The sequence below is a fragment of the Neoarius graeffei genome, chromosome 10 (genome assembly GCF_027579695.1).
Source record: "Neoarius graeffei isolate fNeoGra1 chromosome 10, fNeoGra1.pri, whole genome shotgun sequence".
Classification (NCBI taxonomy): Eukaryota; Metazoa; Chordata; class Actinopteri; order Siluriformes; family Ariidae; genus Neoarius; species Neoarius graeffei.
Window position 1 is genome coordinate 7,731,603 of NC_083578.1, and position 18,548 is coordinate 7,750,150.

Below are 18,548 nucleotides of genomic sequence, written 5' to 3' on the forward strand. Positions count from 1 at the left end.
AGGCATCATCAGGCCAAAAGGATTTTACTATTAGTATAAAAAACGAAAGCCATAAAATGCACATACTGCCAAATCCGTAATGATCAACGATCTCGATATCAGTGATGTCTATATACCGACTAAAGTTACCAAAGTACAGATTAATGCAAAAGTTTGTACTCCCTTTGAACAAAATGAAGTTAATTTGTGGTTAAATTGTTTATCTTAAGAAAAAAATAACAATGACACTTCATATGTTTGAATTATTTCCATGCTATCTTCCGTTTGTGATAATGACTCTGTTAATACATCATACACTGCCTTCTTCAAAGGATTCCTGAAAAAATTTGTCAAAACCTCGTTCTTTGTTTCATTTCAAATTGTTTTTACTTTCACCTCATGTTTCAAATGGTTGTTTCGTTTCAAGATACACCCACATTTTATATTTTTAATTCTTGGTAATCTCTCTCTCGTTTCTCCTGTATATAAGTCGTAACACAGAGATTCCTTTTTACGTTTTTTTGTTGTTGTTGTTTGTTTTGGTTTTGCTTTGGTTCTCCTACAAACCAGTGTTGAACTTGACTTGATATCACATTATAATAACAAATAATTACAATGCAAGATTATAAGACTGAGGTTTTACTTTATAATCAGCTCATTATAAACAAAACAAGAATCGAAAATCATTCTTCCTCTTGAAGATTCTGTAACAGAGAGGAAAAAGGAAATATAAATGGTGAAACAAACAAAAACAAACAAACAAACATCGTTTCTGGGGCGTACACAACATCAGGCTTTACATGTTTTTAACTTTCTCGTTAGACACATTAATGTCACGGATAAATGACAGAAAGAAACTTCAGGAAGCTTGTATTTTTTAAAAAACAATTTTTATTTCCTTGTGCTAGATGAGCTGCACTGCACCACTGGCCACTAGAGGTGCTATAGTGCGATAACGCATCAAGTGCTGCGAGCCTTCGTCCAGATCCACCACGTACTCCCTGAAACACAGCACCAGCACGCAGAGGTTACGCTCAGTAATCATATCACCATACTCGAAGATGGCTTTTTTACGAAAAACGATACATGCACTTTTTTTTTTAAATATGAAAAACTTCATACACATATACACTTGCTGGCCACTTTATTAGGTACACCCATACACTGTGACTTTTCACTGTGGCAGTATGGGTGTTGGTTTGAGCCAGATGAGTCTGAGGTTTGAGTATTTCAGAAACTGCTGATCTCCTCCTGGGGTTTTCACACACAACAGTCTCTAGAGTTTACACAGACAGAATGGTGCGAAAAACAAAAAACAAGCACCGAGTGAGCGAGCAACAGTTCTGTGGGTGGAAAAAACAAACGCCTTGTTGATAAGCGAGCTCAGAGGAAAACGGACAGATTCGAGCTGTGGTGGTTCGAGCTTTTTGGCCAGGAAAGATAATAGTAACTCATATAATCACTCTTTACAACCGTGGTGAGCAGAAAAGCATCTTACCAACAGCAGAAAGAAGAACACACTGGGTACCAGTCTTGCAGCCAAGAACAGGGATCTTAGAATCAACAACAAGTTCCTATTAAAGTGGCCGGTGAGTGTACTGTATGTTACACAACGAATTCAACAATCGATCAAGAATAAATCAAATCAGCTGTGTCCAATTAAACCTGCTTCATTTAAGTTAGAAAAAGATTTCACGATACAGCTGATATCTCAGAAAAGTGTATTGTGACGAATTTATCATGATATCGATATTATATCGTCATATCACCGATCCCTGCCTCAACGCTAATATATACTGTAGAATTTTTTTGGGGCTTTTTTCACCTTTATTATTGGATAGGACAGTGTAGAGACAGGAAATGAGCGGGAGAGACGGGGAGGGACCGGGAAACGACCCCTTGGTTGGGCCGGAACCAAACCCGGGTCCCCGGATCCATGGCACGGCGCCCCATCCACCCGAGCCATGACGCCCCCATATACTGTAGAATTAGTTTTAACCAGCTGACACTTCTTTTCAGCGAAAATTTCTGAAATAAAATAATAAAATCTGTCGCCTATAAAGGTATAGAACAGATAAACCATTTTAAAGTGGTTATGTTTTGTGCTACTAGTTTTAAGCGGCGCTACAGACTCTGAACAGATGAGATTCATTTATTTTCAGCTTGAACTGGAAAATAAGTGCACGCATGTCTGACCAATCATCTTCAAACACTTTGCTTTTTCATCATCTACTTGTTTTTATAACAAGCGCGAGTTTCACTGGTCAGATCAGAGAACGGAAATTAAAAAAAATTTTTTTTTAATCTACGGAAGCTGCAAGAGGCCCTTCATATAATTTTTTTTATTCACCTTGTTATCCCGAGATAACGACATAATTAATTCAGGATGTCGAGAAAACAACACAACTAATTCGAGATCTCGAGAAAACAAGACAATTATTCCGTGATCTCGAAAAAACAAAACAATTATTTCATGATCTCGAGAAAACAGCTGAGATTTCTAGCACAGCTGCGCCCCCTGTGGGTCAGACAACGAAGACTTAGAAATTGGCGGACATGTAACACTACGTTCACACTGCAGGCTGAAGTGACTCAAATCCGATTTTTTCGCCCATATGTGACCTGTATCCGATCTTTTATTGACAATATGAACAACACAGATCCAATTTTTTCAAATCCGACCCAGGCCGTTTGGACATGTGGTCCTAATTCCGATTCCTATCCGATCTTTTCATATGCGACTTCAGTCTGAACCGCCAGGTCGCATTCATCCGACTTACACGTCATCAACAAGCCACAAACGTCACTATTCTGCGCTGAACTAGGCGGCGGGTCTCTCAAAAAAAGTTACAACAACATGGCTTTGATGTTCCTTTGAACGGAGGTTGCAGTCACTACCCCGCAGAACGCCTGAGCCAAAACCCTTGCCATCTTCCTTCTCAACCTCCTCCTTAACATCAGGCTATTGTGCATGTTCTGGCTCCGTCGCAACAACAACTGCATCATCGCCAGGTACTCCATGCTGGCTACCATCATACACAGGAAACTTTAGGTTACTTCCGTAAACACTGGCCATGCTCACTGCGTGTGACGTCGTCGTATCCTGCAATGCGCATGCGGAACACGTTTAGGTCGCTTTTCGTTCATACTGAGGATCACATACAAGTCGCATATATTTGTTAATGTGAACGACCTCACAAAAAAATCGGATTTCACAAAAAAATCGGAATTGAGCATTAAGCCTTGCAGTGTGAACGTAGTGTAACAGAGCAGAAATGGCTTTTTATGATGCCTTGAGAGAGAGGCGGGCCAGTCTTCTGCGGAGGTGCCGCGGACTAATTTTGAAATTATCCCTTATTAAAAGACTTAATGCAATCTCTCCCTGTATCAACCCCTGATCAAAATATTGTCTTATTAGGTGATCGATTATTCCAGACATTCGAATGACCAAAGTTGCGTCTATACAGAATGAGAAATAGCCCCAAAGTCAGCATATCTCAAGTCTCTTGGCGCACCTGAATGAACCATTTCTCAGCTGTTTTCTCGAGATCACGAAATAACGGTTTTGTTTTCTCGAGATCTCGAATTAGTTGTGTCGTTTTCTCGAGATCCTGAATTAATTATGTCGTTATCTCGGGATAACAAGGTGGATAAAAAAAGGATTATATGAAGGGCCTCTCTCAGCTTCCGTATAAATCTATGAAAGTCTACAAAAACACTTTCTAGTTCGGGCTCCATGATCATGTGACAAAGCGATGACGTTATTCCTTTAAGACACGTGAAGCCAACCTCTGCATCTTTTCCAGCTGCTGCATCACATCATGTTACGTCACGTCACGTCACTTGGAGGAAAGCGCCGTCTGCCCTCTTCTGCATGCATGAGCTCAGAGATTAAATCTGCGGCAGGTTTGTGATCTCCTGACGATACGGTGAACGAGTTTCTGTCGCGTCACTCCAGAACCAAACACTCGCTTTCTGTCTCACTGTGTAGCTCGTATCTGGTCCAATTCATTTCCTTCAGGTATATAATTTATATAAATGCAGGAGATTGAATAAACCCCACCAGAGGACGTGCTACAGAAACCGAGCTGGTTCATGTTTAGAACAGTAAAGTAAAGTAGAGATGCTGAACTATAAGCAGCTTTTTTTTTATTCCTGTGTTTATTGTCTCCGCTACAGTACATCTTCAAAAAACTTGTTTCTATTTGCTGAAATACTTTTTTGGGTCTGCACCTGGACCGCGATCTGCCAGGTGACGGCATTTATAGCGCACTCGTTAATTTGGGTCAGGATACTGTGTGTGTGTGTGTGTGTGTGTGTGTGTGTGTGTGTGTGTGTGTTTAAACTCTACCTCTGGTCATCAGTCTCAGGCTCCACGAGAATGTTCTCCTGCTTCTTCTTCACACGCAGGAACACAAAGGAGTCCAGACACGGCTCTGGAACTTAAAAAAAATAATAATTAACCAATTAACCGACAAATAAATGACCAATGCATTAATTAACCAATTAATCTCATCTCATCTCATTATCTGTAGCCGCTTCATCCTTCTACAGGGTCGCAGGCAAGCTGGAGCCTATCCCAGCTGACTACAGGCGAAAGGCGGGGTACACCCTGGACAAGTCGCCAGGTCATCACAGGGCTGACACGTAGACACAGACAACCATTCACACTCACATTCACAACTACGCTCAATTTAGAGTCACCAGTTAACCTAACCTGCATGTCTTTGGACTGTGGGGGAAACCGGAGCACCCGGAGGAAACCCACGCGGACACGGGGAGAACATGCAAACTCCGCACAGAAAGGCCCTCGCTGGCCACGGGGCTCGAACCCGGACCTTCTTGCTGTGAGGCGACAGCGCTAACCACTACACCACCGTGCCGCCCACCAATTAATCTATTAACTGATTAACAAATTAATTTATTAATTAACTGATCTTGTATAATCATTTTACATAATTAATTAAACAAGAAAGAATAATTAATTAATTGACTTGTATAATTAAATATTTAATACTTTTTTTTTTAAATGTCATTTTATTTAGATTTAAAAAATTTTCTCCAGAAAAGGAGAAGAAAAACAGGGAAAAAAAAAATTACATATACATAATTAAACAAACATTTCACAATTTTTAAGATGAAGTCCAAACTGTCAACATCAAACCAGCTTCTTCCACTCAGTGTGTGACCAGATGTCATTTTTTTTAAATGATAAAAGCAGCTACGATTTCAGAAAAGTATAGACCCCTTTCACATGACGTCACCGCGCCGCGAGATTTTGTTAGGCGCCATATTGGAAGACCAAGTACATGCACTCACAATATAAAACAAAGTACGAGCGAGAGTAAAGTGACACGATGGATGATAATTCGGGTTATGTGAGTACATTACCAGCTGCAGAAAGGGCACAGTATGTGGAGAAACTGGCTGTGATTGATGGGTTTGACCCATATGATAAGACTCGCGGCAAGGGAGAATGGAAACATAAGGAGGACCGGACACCAATTCTGCCATCTGTTTGCTACCCAGACATTGTAAACTATTTGTTGTTTACACCCAGTGCCTACACTCAGTGTTCGAACTATGCCGATATTTTCGGGGGGCCCCTTTTTTTCCCTTGGGGGTGTGTGTGCTTGCGCTTGTCTCGGAGCGCAGATCTCCAAACACATAAGAAGCCTATCTTATGCACATATCACGCGGACTCCACACACGCATCGCGTCTGAAGTCATAACTCATCAGGGGAAATCGTGTCCGCATTGGCATGTTCAAAAAACAACCTCGCGTCAACAATGATACCACACGCAAGAAAAAAAAAAAAAAAACAGTCAGGCTACTCAACAACCAACCTGGCAGCAGCGAGCAAGCCCCAAACCATCCTAAATTATTATTATTATTAAATTGTAGAAGTCTGGGAGGCTTGCTCCTCATACAGTTATCAACTTGGGGCCACTTTAGCATGTTTTAAATCTGAATTTCTTGCGTTTGCTTACCTCAAAGTGTCCGCAGATCATGCGCAGACTTATCCATTATATCCACAGTTTTTTGCCAAGTCTCACACAGGTTTCTTTCAAGTCTACTGTTGGGCCAATAAATCATAAATAAAACAGCTCAGATTTGTGTGTTTAAGTCGTTTGCCACTCCACTTTATTCTCGTGGGTTCACATACCGCTGCCGTTATTTTCCCCTAATCACGAGTTTGTTGGTCTTCCAAAATGGCGCAGGGTCTGTTTACTTCCGGTTTCGGGTGACGTCAGTGAAAGGGGTCTATACTGTGACATAACTTATCATGATACTGATATTATAATGTTGTATCGCTCAGCCCTAAGTACACAGTGCACTTTAAAATGGTGATTTGAGACGCAGCCCTTGTGTCTTAAACTCTCACCTGCTTTGAGCATGTCGACGCTCTGCAGGTTCGGAGGCATGTGTCTCAGCGCCGCAGCGTTCAGGAACACTTCTGTATTGGCCATATACCTGTAAACACACACCACCACCACTGAACACATTCCGACTGAGGGAAACGACCTCAACACGCTGCTCACTGCGTACTGACGCTGTGATTATTCAGGCTGGCATTCGGACAGGACGCTCACTGTTTGGCAAAGACGAACTCCTCGGGAGACAGGAACGACGGATCGCCGTCGGCTCGCGACGACTCCTTCTCCAACACGTGCGGGAAAAACTTCTCAACCTGCAGCAGGGAAATTTAAAAAAAGGTACATTTTTAAATCTGTAAATATACACTGTAATCGTTTAAAAGACGTGCACTCCAAGTCTTCATCCATTTCATATAATTTTAGTCATTTTGCAGCCGTACTAAACAGTACAGTGTCTTAGAAAAACATGAACAACTTGACTAAAGGGAACTGAGTAACTCTGACCATGATGCTACCATCACCATGCTTCGCTGCAGTTAATTATGTCGAAGCAGCGTTGGGGTTTTTCCCAAAAAAAACCCTCAACTGACCAGAGAAGCTTTTCACACCAACAAGGGTGAATACTTATGCAAATGCAGCTTCTCTGTCTCATCTGTCTATTGTCTATACTTTTGAGAGACTCTCTCCGCACTGCTCTCCAAACTAAAAATCATAGAATTGATAAACTGGTCTCTTCACACAATTGACACAATTCGACGAGAAGCCTGGGTTCGGGGGAACCGGTCTGCCCTGCCGGAATGTTCGTGGCTGGCTACACGATGGACGCGTGGGAGAGGTGGCGGGTCATGTGCCTGGCGGTTCTTTCTGTGGAGGACATTGAAGACATCTACCTATTCGGAACCATGATTACAGGACTTTTGCTGATTGGATTAGGCATTGCCCTGGTGTATCAAGGAAATCAGAAAACGGTGACAGCTGTTCAAAGCCCCATAAAGCTGCCCGACATGATTGAAGCGGTGGGCAGAGCTGTCGGCACTCAGACTGTGGCTATTCAGAACTTGAACCGCAACATGGATGACATCATGGAGAAGCTTTCGGCTTTGCAAAGGAAAATGGATCGATTCGGAGACCAGAATGGACAAACGGAGTAGTCGTGTAAAAGAATGCGTCTACTCGCCCCAAGACCAAACAATCCCAATCTTATCTGCTTTCGGCTCCCTCAGACAGCACTGGCCTCGGTCAAGGCCGTTGCTGGGACAACATCTCCCCCTGAAGATCACTGAAGTGAGACGCTCTCGCATTCCTTCCCCCACTTCCCATGGTCGCCGCTTTTTACCCCCAGTGTGACAAGCTGGGGGAGCGCCGTCATGGCTGCACACCAGACTGCTTGTTTGCACTGGGTTACCTATACCTCTGCCCCTCCCCTCTCCCATGATCACCCCCACCCTCCCCCCTTGAGTCCCGAGTGTACTGTGTTATTTTGTGTTTATGTGCTGAGGTGTTTTTTTTAATGTTCCCACACTGTACTCCCCACAGGAGCATAGTGTGGGGGTTGCTTTTTTCTTCTCCCGTCCCCTCATGTTACTCTGTATTTTTCCACCCCTGTCTTCCTGTCCTGTCTCCTCCCCCTGTGTCAATTGTATGTATGTGTATATGTACGGACAGGTTGATGGCCAATTTCGCTGGTACTTGTGACTAGTGACAGAGGGTTCATTCATCATTCATTCATTCATTCATTATTTGGAAACAATTGTACGAAAGTGCACTGATCCCGCCCCTTCAACATATTTTGTTTAGATTCATGACATAAAATCACAATGAATTCCTGTAACCATGGTAACCCCGGTGTTGCCACTACCTTCTGCAGTCGGGAGCGGAGATAGCTGCTGAGGACGAATCGGATGCGGTCGATCTCCATGCGGTGGATGCTGGCCTTCAGGTCACCCTTCCTCACACGCTGCAGGTTCTCCTCCTACACACACACACACACTCCTAAACCACGGTTCTGTCCATTTCATAAATGGCTGTGTGAGTGTGTGTGTGTGTGTGTGTATACAGTATATAATTCCTTCTATACCATGTGTGTGAGTTGCTCCATCACACACTCCACCAGCTCAGATCTGTTCTCCAGCAGCTCAGGAGAGAACTTCTCATTAAGCCAGGCCTGAAACGAACACACACACACACACACACATTATATAAATACAGTAGCTACGAAATGCTAATTATTTTAAAGATCAGGAACAATAATCTCATCTCATTATCTGTAGCCGCTTTATCCTGTTCTACAGGGTTGCAGGCAAGCTGGAGCCTATCCCAGCTGACTACGGGCGAAAGGCGGGGTACACCCTGGACAAGTCGCCAGGTCATCACAGGGCTGACACATAGACACAGACAACCATTCACACTCACATTCACACCTACGGTCAATTTAAAGTCACCAGTTAACCTAACCTGCATGTCTTTGGACTGTGGGGGAAACCGGAGCACCCGGAGGAAACCCACGCGGACACGGGGAGAACATGCAAACTCCGCACAGAAAGGCCCTCGCCGGCCACGGGGCTCGAACCCAGACCTTCTTGCTGTGAGACAACAGCGCTAACCACTACACCACCGTGCCGCCCAGGAATGATAATAATAATTATTATTATTATTATAGATGCTAGAGTTAAAACTAAAATTAATAATTTCAATTTAACTTATTATCATCATTATTATTAAAGATGCTAGAGTTAAAATTATTATTATAGCATCTTTAATAATAATAATAATAATAATAAATTAGGGCGGCACGGTGGTGTAGTGGTTAGCACTGTCGCCTCACAGCAAGAAGGTCCTGGGTTCGAGCCCCGGGGCCGGCGAGGGCCTTTCTGTGCGGAGTTTGCATGTTCTCCCCGTGTCCGCGTGGGTTTCCTCCGGGTGCTCCGGTTTCCCCCACAGTCCAAAGACATGCAGGTTAGGTTAACTGGTGACTCTAAATTGAGCGTAGGTGTGAATGTGAGTGTGAATGGTTGTCTGTGTCTATGTGTCAGCCCTGTGATGACCTGGCGACTTGTCCAGGGTGTACCCCGCCTTTCGCCCGTAGTCAGCTGGGATAGGCTCCAGCTTGCCTGCGACCCTGTAGAAGGATAAAGCGGCTAGAGATAATGTGATGTGATGTGTGATAATAAATTATTAGACATCAACACTAATAAATGTTTATTATTGTCGTCAATAATAATAATTATTAAAGGTGCTAGAGTTAAAATTAAAATTATTATTATATTAAATATATTATTATTATTAAATATGCTAGAGTTAAATTTATTACTATAGCATCTTTAATAATAATAATAATAATAATAATAAAATTATTAACGACACAAACACTAATAAATGTTTATTATTGTCGTCAATAATAATAATTATTAAAGGTGCTAGAGTTAAAATTAAAATTATTATTATATTAAATATATTATTATTATTAAATATGCTAGAGTTAAATTTATTACTATAGCATCTTTAATAATAATAATAATAATAATAATAATAATAAAATTATTAACGACACAAACACTAATAAATGTTTATTATTGTCGTCAATTATTATTATTATTATTATTGTTTACTAACAATTAAAATATAAAAGTACATAAATAAGAAAAGCCCTTTTCCAACGTGTGTAATTTTGACAGCACTTGGTGGCTCCGTCCCAAACCGCACTGCACTCCTACACACTCAGCCTAAACAGTCCGCTATGGCACTGTGGTAACCATGGTAACCTGTAGTGGAACACTATTTTGACAGACTCGTTTGAGCGGTTTGGGACACGGCCCCGGCTCGCCTCACCTCCTCGAGCCTGGCGATAAGCTCGGCCGGAGTCAGCAGGTCCTCCCCCGGGTCCTCCGCTCCTCCGCTCAGCTCGCTGGACTCCGACAGCGCGTCCGCCATCATGCGCGCCGGAGCGGGAGAAACACACGGCGCTCGCGCTCACTCAGCGCAACTGCAGCGGACCAGTTTCACACATAAACGCGCCTCCCAAATCCAAGATGGCCGCTTATCAACATACACAGACAGATACACACAGCGTTATTTAATCTTCTGCTGACTTCTCCGACATGTTCACTCACCGCCGGCTTCCAGGGAGAACAAAAAAATTCCCGCCATATCGTATGGGCGTGGCCTAGCTTGACGTGACGTAAGGTGAAGTGTGTTCGAGGAGGTTATGAGTGCGCAGATCTGCGCAGTAAATAAACACCGATTATAATGTTTTGGGTTTTTTTTTCAGATTAAAAGGATAAATTACAGAAGGGAAATAACCAGTGGTGTAGTGGAGATTTTTAAAGTGGGGGTACGCGATTCGTGACGTCATCGATTTGATATGTCAGAAGCGGTCGCCTATGTTTGGTCTGAATGATTTGTATAAATGTTACGTTCTTTTAACAACACAAGAGGGCACAAGAAGACACTTTTTTCAGACGTTTTTATGTGTGCAATTTTCATTCGTGTTTGTCAGTACAGCCCAACTGTTATGGCGAAAAGCCGCGGTTTATTTTGTCTCCAATAAATATGCCGAAATGACTAAAAAGAGGAACAAATTCGCCTTCTCCTTCCGAATGCATCGTCGTAGACAGCACCACTCTGCTGCTGGAACTCAACATAAACCTTGCATAGGTTTAACATGGACTATCAGGCGTGAAGCCAAAATATTGGAAATTATGATCCACAAACACCTTTGTTCATGTTCGATTCATGTTCATTTGAGCCGAGCTGCATTCGGAATTCGATATTTTTACTAGCCTACTTACTGCCGTGGCAACAGCTACAGCATGTGTCCAGAAGTTCAAAAAAAGTCACGTCACTCACTCACATCGCATACAAACCAGCAATGGGCTGAAATTTATTATAAAAGGCACCAATCGAATAAATCAAGCATTTAGTCTGGCGCGATTGAGGCACCTGCGGATACAAAATACATGACATGCAGCCATTGGGTTAAGCCCTACCATGCACTCCTTCTTAAAGGGGAGGAAGGGGGGAGGGTGTGTACTTCTGATGTGTGTGTGTGTGAGCCTCTGGTGCATATAGCTGTGTTGTGGAGATGTGTGTGTGTGTGTGTGTGTGTGAGTACCTCAGGCTCCTCTATTGCGTGTGTGTGTGTGTTGTGTATCTCTGGTGTGTGAATGTGTGTGTGTGTGTGTGGGGGGGGGTGTTTGTTGTAATTTGTTTGTTTTTTTTTTTGCTTGCTCCTTTTGTAATTTATTCTTTTAATTGATAGGTAACTGCCATGCTCCTTCTGGCAGGGGGACTACCAATGGAAATTAGCCTTTTGGCTATAATTGGGTGCATTTACATTTTCTCTGTAAAATGTCAATTAATGTACAATGTCCCTCTATAACAAATAAAAGTTAAATAAAATAAATAAATAAATAAAGACTTGAGTATTTCTTTACATTTATTGTCATTTCACTTTTTTGGATGTACAACAAAACACTAAACAGGAAGGCCACAAAGATTATGAATTTCAAATCATATATATGATACAGTATGTGGTGAAATTATCCGCGTAAGGATGAGCAGGCAGGCGATTATATCAGTTCTGTTGCCCTCTCGGTGCTGCTACCATGAACGCCCGGAAATCTCGGCTGCGTTTAGAATGCTTGCGTCGCTACGTTTTACGTAACGTTCGATTTGGGGGGGGGCATTGATGATGAGCACAAGGCACGTGTCACTTACTGTAGAGCGGATAAACTCAGGCCATTGAATGACAGTTTTTTTTTTGAATCTCACCTCGGGAGAAGTGGGTGGACGGCGTACCCCCGCGTACCACGCCCACTACACCCCTGGAAATAACGTTACATTTTTATGTATTAAGGGTGCTATACAAATTATTATTATTATTATTATTATTTGTAGTAGAGGTGGTGTTCTTGGTGGTGGTGATGGTCGTCTGGTTGTTTTTGTCATTATTAGTGGCAATAGTGTGGTTGTTGTTGATGGTGGTGGTGAAGCTGGTGGAGATTTTGGGTTGGTGATGGTGTGGTTGCTGGTGGTGGTGATGGTGTTGATTTTGTTGGTGGTGGAGATTTTGGGTTGGTGAAGGTGGTGGTAGACCAGGGGTGTCAAACCTGATCCATAAAGGGCCGTGTGGCTGCAGGTTTTCATTCCAGCCATGCAGCAGCACACCTGACTTGGCTCATTCAATCAACTGAACTGTCTTCACACAGTCAAATACTTGCAGCCACACCCACCCTTGATTAAAGGGTGGGTGTGTCAGTTGATTGAATAAGCCAAATCAGGGTGCTGCTGCATGGCTGGAATGAAAACCTGCAGCCACACGGCCCTTTATGGATCAGGTTTGACACCCCTGTACAGAGGTGGAAAAACTGGATTGACAAAGTAAAAGTCCTGCTTAGGTTTTCCTTCTGCCTGTGCTCTCAACACAGGTGATTTCACCAATTAGCTCATCAACCTGGCTTAGGGGATGTGGTAATTTAGGATCAGCTGGTTCACTGAATTGGCTGGAGCAAAAATGTGGCAGGGTTTTTACTTTCTGTACCCAGGTTTTTCCACCTCTGGTGGTGAAGGTGGTCGAGATTGTGTGGTGAAGTTGGTGGAGATTTTGGGTTGGTGATGGTGTTTTTGTTGGTGGTGGTGAAGGTGGTGGAAATTGTGGTGATGGTGATGGTGTTTTTGTTGGTGATGGTGAAGTTGGTGGAGATTTTGGGTTGGTGATGGTTTGGTTGCTGGTGGTGACGTTGGTGATGGTTTGGTTGCTGGTGGTGATCATGGTGATGATGGTGTTTTTGTTGGTGATGGTGTTGTTGTTGTTGGTGGTGGTGGTGGTGATGGCGAAGGAAGAAGAAGAAGCCTTAATTTGTCATATGCACACTCAAGCACAGTGAAATTCATCCTCTGCATTTAACCCATCTGAAGCAGTGAACACATACATGCGCACACACACACACACACACACACACACACACACACAGAGAAGTGGGCAGCTATACTACAGCACCCGGGGAACATTTGGAGGTTAGGTGCCTTACTCAAGGGCACTTCAACCCAAGGCCGCCATAGGTTAACCACATGTCTTTGGGCTGCGGGGGAAATCAGAGCACCCAGAGGAAGCCCACACAGACACGGGGAGAACACGCAAAACTCCATGTTCATTCCAGGTAGTGGAGATTGTGGTGGTGGAGGTTCTTTGAAGAGATTGCTTCTGTGCACTTTTCATCTCATCTCATCTCATCTCATTATCTCTAGCCGCTTTATCCTGTTCTACAGGGTTGCAGGCAAGCTGGAGCCTATCCCAGCTGACTACGGGCGAAAGGCGGGGTACACCCTGGACAAGTCGCCAGGTCATCACAGGGCTGACACATAGACACAGACAACCATTCACACTCACATTCACACCTACGCTCAATTTAGAGTCACCAGTTAACCTAACCTGCATGTCTTTGGACTGTGGGGGAAACCGGAGCACCCGGAGGAAACCCACATGGACATGGGAAGAACACGCAAACTCCATGTTCATTCCAGGTGGTGGAGATTGTGGTGGTGGCGGTTCTTTGCGCAATATAATTGTGCAACACGTCACAACATTTTAAAGTCATCATTATATTGTGTGCAGATTAAAATACATTTTAAATAGCTTTAAGCTTTATTTACAGAGGACAAGGCAAATTATACACCATGTCTGAAAGGTACTATAGAAATGATCAGAAAATTATTATTATTATTATTTCTCTTGATATATAAAGGGTCACATGCTTGGATGCCAAACCTGCGTGAGGAACTTCAAGCTTATTTCTAGTAAAGTTTACAGCCGAGGTATATATACAGGGTGAATTAAGCTAAATTAGGGCAGTTCAACTTACAACCCCGATTCCAAAAAAGTTGGGACAAAGTACGAATTGTAAATAAAAACGGAATGCAATGATGTGGAAGTTTCAAAATTTCATATTTTATTCAGAATAGAACATAGATGACATCAAATGTTTAAACTGAGAAAATTTATCATTTAAAGGGAAAAATTAGGTGATTTTAAATTTCATGACGACAACACATCTCAAAAAAGTTGGGACAAGGCCATGTTTACCACTGTGAGACATCCCCTTTTCTCTTTACAACAGTCTGTAAACGTCTGGGGACTGAGGAGACAAGTTGCTCAAGTTTAGGGACAGGAATGTTAACCCATTCTTGTCTAATGTAGGATTCTAGTTGCTCAACTGTCTTAGGTCTTTTTTGCCGTATCTTCCGTTTTATGATGCGCCAAATGTTTTCTATGGGTGAAAGATCTGGACTGCAGGCTGGCCAGTTCAGTACCCGGACCCTTCTTCTACGCAGCCATGATGCTGTAATTGATGCAGTATGTGGTTTGGCATTGTCATATTGGAAAATGCAAGGTCTTCCCTGAAAGAGACGTCGTCTGGATGGGAGCATATGTTGCTCTAGAACCTGGATATACCTTTCAGCATTGATGGTGTCTTTCCAGATGTGTAAGCTGCCCATGCCACACACACTAATGCAACCCCATACCATCAGAGATGCAGGCTTCTGAACTGAGCACTGATAACAACTCGGGTCGTCCTTCTCCTCTTTAGTCCGAATGACACGGCGTCCCTGATTTCCATAAAGAACTTCAAATTTTGATTCGTCTGACCACAGAACAGTTTTCCACTTTGCCACAGTCCATTTTAAATGAGCCTTGGCCCAGAGAAGACGTCTGCGCTTCTGGATCGTGTTTAGATACGGCTTCTTCTTTGAACTATAGAGTTTTAGGTGGCAACGGCGGATGGCACGGTGAATTGTGTTCACAGATAATGTTCTCTGGAAATATTCCTGAGCCCATTTTGTGATTTCCAATACAGAAGCATGCCTGTATGTGATGCAGTGCCGTCTAAGGGCCCGAAGATCACGGGCACCCAGTATGGTTTTCCGGCCTTGACCCTTACGCACAGAGATTCTTCCAGATTCTCTGAATCTTTTGATGATATTATGCACTGTAGATGATGATATGTTCAAACTCTTTGCAATTTTACACTGTCGAACTCCTTTCTGATATTGCTCCACTGTTTGTCAGCGCAGAATTAGGGGGATTGGTGATCCTCTTCCCATCTTTACTTCTGAGAGCCGCTGCCACTCCAAGATGCTCTTTTTATACCCAGTCATGTTAATGACCTATTGCCAATTGACCTAATGAGTTGCAATTTGGTCCTCCAGCTGTTCCTTTTTTGTACCTTTAACTTTTCCAGCCTCTTATTGCCCCTGTCCCAACTTTTTTGAGATGTGTTGCTGTCATGAAATTTCAAATGAGCCAATATTTGGCATGAAATTTCAAAATGTCTCACTTTCGACATTTGATATGTTGTCTATGTTCTATTGTGAATACAATATCAGTTTTTGAGATTTGTAAATTATTGCATTCTGTTTTTATTTACAATTTGTATTTTGTCCCAACTTTTTTGGAATCGGGGTTGTAGCAGCATTTATTTTCTGGCTTGATTAGTAAAAGTCAAAACTGATTTTAATAAACCTTTCCAGTGGAAGTGGATCTTAAAATGCAGTCAGTTGTATTACTGAGTCGACTGTGTTCATGCGGTATTAGAAAAGGTTAATGATGAATATTTATTTTGGATATTATCAAATCCTGTAAGTAAATTTTTTTGTTTATTGATGGCATGATTAAATATGTGACCAATAAATTATTTTTAAACGTGCCGTTGTGGATTAAAGGTAAAGACTGTAAAACCAGTGAAGATACAGTAGGGTATGTGTCAGAAATTATCAAACTTCAGTCATGTCAGTTACGACAAAAAGGGTTTGCCATGCTTCAGTATAATAATAATAATAATAATAATAATAATTCCTTCATATGTAGACCATCAACAGTTTAAGGATATTCAGAAATGTATCAGAGTATTTTTATTAATGACTCCCAGAGAGAGATTCAGAGTCAGCACTTAGGCCAATAGGGGGCGCTACACCATTAACACAACTGCAAAACAATAGCAAATGGTGCAATTTGTGCATTTTGGAACATTGTTCCTACCCTGTCAATCATTTTTATTTCGATTGCTTTCAGTGCACTAAACAGTAATATAAAACACTTTTGTTGAACCTGAGAGGAATTTTATACAAAGCAAATATATTTAACAGAAAATAAAATATTATATACACAGTACAAATATACAAACTGTCTTAACAAACACATTACTCCATTGGCGATCATTTATACAGGGATTCAATCAGTAGTGCAAAGTAATGGATTGTCAATACTCTGTTTGTTCCTTTGTTCATTTGAATTTTAATTATTACCATGATTACTTCTAGGTTCTTACAGTTTAGTTGCCGCTGCATTCATTTTTCTTATTCAGTGCTTTAAAATGAGACTTTTCCATCATATCATCACAGAAAGACAAAAAAAACCTCTCATGAGGAAAAATGAACCTACTGAAATGCTACCTTCTGTTTCAACCTGCGTTAAAACTGACAGATTTTGACAAGTGGATGTGATTAAATCTGTATTTTAAGTTGAGTTACACAAATAAAGTTAAAAAAAAGACATTTATCAAAAGATTCAAGTCATCATAGTGGAAGGAAAATGCCATGTCAAGGCTGAGTGAGTATCAGAAGGTACCTTCGTGAATCACATCAGTGAGACTTTCTTATGCCAAACATAAGCTACATTATTTTGCCCCGACCCACTTCAAGCACTAAATGCTCAAAACAGGTGACAGTTCCAGTCCCAGGAGATCAGAGTAGTTGGGGTTAATATGGCTGCAGCGTTGCCATGCTGTACCCGCCGGGTGAATGCCAGACCGGTACCGAGTATGGGTACGGACGCAACGTGGGCTCGTACGGCCCAGGGAAGGGACCTTGCAAGGAATGTGTGGGATGTGTCTGGGATGGAGGAATGTTGAGATGAGGGAAGAGGACAGGTTGGAGGGGTAAAGCTTTCATTTGATCCAGTGCCTGCACTCTGGGCCGTTCCAAACCTGGCAGCACGTACGACAAGCTGGGCAATCCGGTTTGGTGCACGAGGTACTGTTGGGTTGGCATTGGCTTGGGAACCACCATCTTGGATTTGTCCTTTCGCTCTATGAAGCGCACAGGAGATGGGATCTTCTTGACATAGGCCTCGGCGCTACTTGGCCTCTTGGAATTTGGAATGTGGGGTTTGTAAAGCGACTGTACCGACCCACTCCAGTAATCACAGGAGCGAGGGACGACCTTGGTGAAGCTTGAGGTTGACGGCACCCAGTATTGTGAGCCTAGAGATGTGGAGACGGGTATCCGGAGCGCTGGGTATCTCTGGGTTTTGTCTGGATGCGTAGCAGAGACGTTAAGGAAGTTGTGGTGAAGTGGGCGTGACAGAGAGGACGCGTCTTTAGGGCTGGGGTAAGGGACGAAGGGTAACGGCTGGCACACGCGCGCACCAGATTCAGGCAAAGCTCCAAAACGTGCTGGTTTCTGCTTCTCTGCTTCCAGAGCTGTTGTCTTCTGGGTCGGCACAGCCACACAGTCCTCGGAGGAAACAGAGGAAGGGGAGGGGCTCCGCGAGGAGGAAGGGGAGGACAGAGGCAGCGGTGAGCCGTCAGAGTTGTGGCTTGCGCGTCCAGAAGGTATGGATGAATGTGACAGATGAATCACAGAGGGTCTCTCAGGCTCTGTTCCGTCCTCCAGGCCAGCAGGGGGTGCTACGCTCAAGCTCGCCTGCGCCAGACGCTTCTTCTTCTCCAGAGGGGAAATAACAAGGGCGGGGACTAGCGGCTGAAGAAGAGGCTTCTCTCTGAGGCACATGTCTTGAGGTGAGACCTGGTTACCATCTGAATGCTCCGAGGAAACTGGCCATGGTCCAGAATGAGAACACACTCCTCTCTCACAGGGATGACTGCCTCTCACAATTTCCTGACAAACACCACACACACACACGTTTTAGAGAAAAGTTCAGGAAGCTAGTCGAAGCAGCATAAATATTGTGATGGACTGCTTTTAATTTTATGCTTTTACTTTTTCCTTCTTCTTCAATACACTATTATACACTAAGGTTTTTTTTTAAAACATCCCCATCGAAAATAGGTTTCCCTTTCATACAGCGTTCCAAAGAAGACAACTTTCGAAATCTAGGAACTCTTATTCATCCAAAGAACCCTTGAGGAACCCCTTTTTTTTCTCCGAGTGTAAACAAACCCTGGTGTTGAGATCAC

General features: G+C 42.9%; 2 protein-coding genes across 3 annotated transcripts in view; both read right to left on the reverse strand.

The window, feature by feature from the left end:
• Positions 1-645: 645 nt before the first annotated feature.
• Positions 646-10,509, reverse strand: gins4 (GINS complex subunit 4 (Sld5 homolog)). Its single transcript, XM_060930664.1, has 7 exons — positions 10,186-10,509; positions 8,435-8,521; positions 8,216-8,329; positions 6,574-6,671; positions 6,366-6,454; positions 4,331-4,421; positions 646-980 (listed from the first exon to the last, which is right to left on the reverse strand). Exons 1-7 carry the CDS (start codon positions 10,288-10,290, stop codon positions 884-886), a joined length of 681 nt encoding a protein of 226 aa, XP_060786647.1. The 5' UTR covers positions 10,291-10,509; the 3' UTR covers positions 646-883.
• Positions 10,510-16,248: 5,739 nt separating this feature from the next.
• Positions 16,249-18,548, reverse strand: part of arid5a (AT-rich interactive domain 5A) — a 29,231-nt gene continuing 26,931 nt past the window's right edge. For both annotated transcript variants that reach the window (XM_060930666.1, XM_060930665.1), the window contains exon 7: positions 16,249-18,249. In XM_060930666.1, the coding sequence (XP_060786649.1) occupies positions 17,110-18,249 (1,140 nt within the window). In that variant the 3' untranslated portion in view covers positions 16,249-17,109. The remainder of the gene's footprint in view (positions 18,250-18,548) is intronic.

Bases quoted from the DNA above. Each gene is read 5' to 3' on its own strand.
- gins4 (XM_060930664.1), bottom strand. From the start codon at position 10,290: ATGATGGCGGACGCGCTGTCGGAGTCCAGCGAGCTGAGCGGAGGAGCG. The intron at 8,330-8,434 runs GTATAGAAGGAA...GTGTGTGTGTAG, and splicing joins TGGAGCAACTCACACACATG to GAGGAGAACCTGCAGCGTGT. The intron at 6,455-6,573 runs GTGAGCGTCCTG...GTGTGTTTACAG, and splicing joins GAGTTCGTCTTTGCCAAACA to GTATATGGCCAATACAGAAG.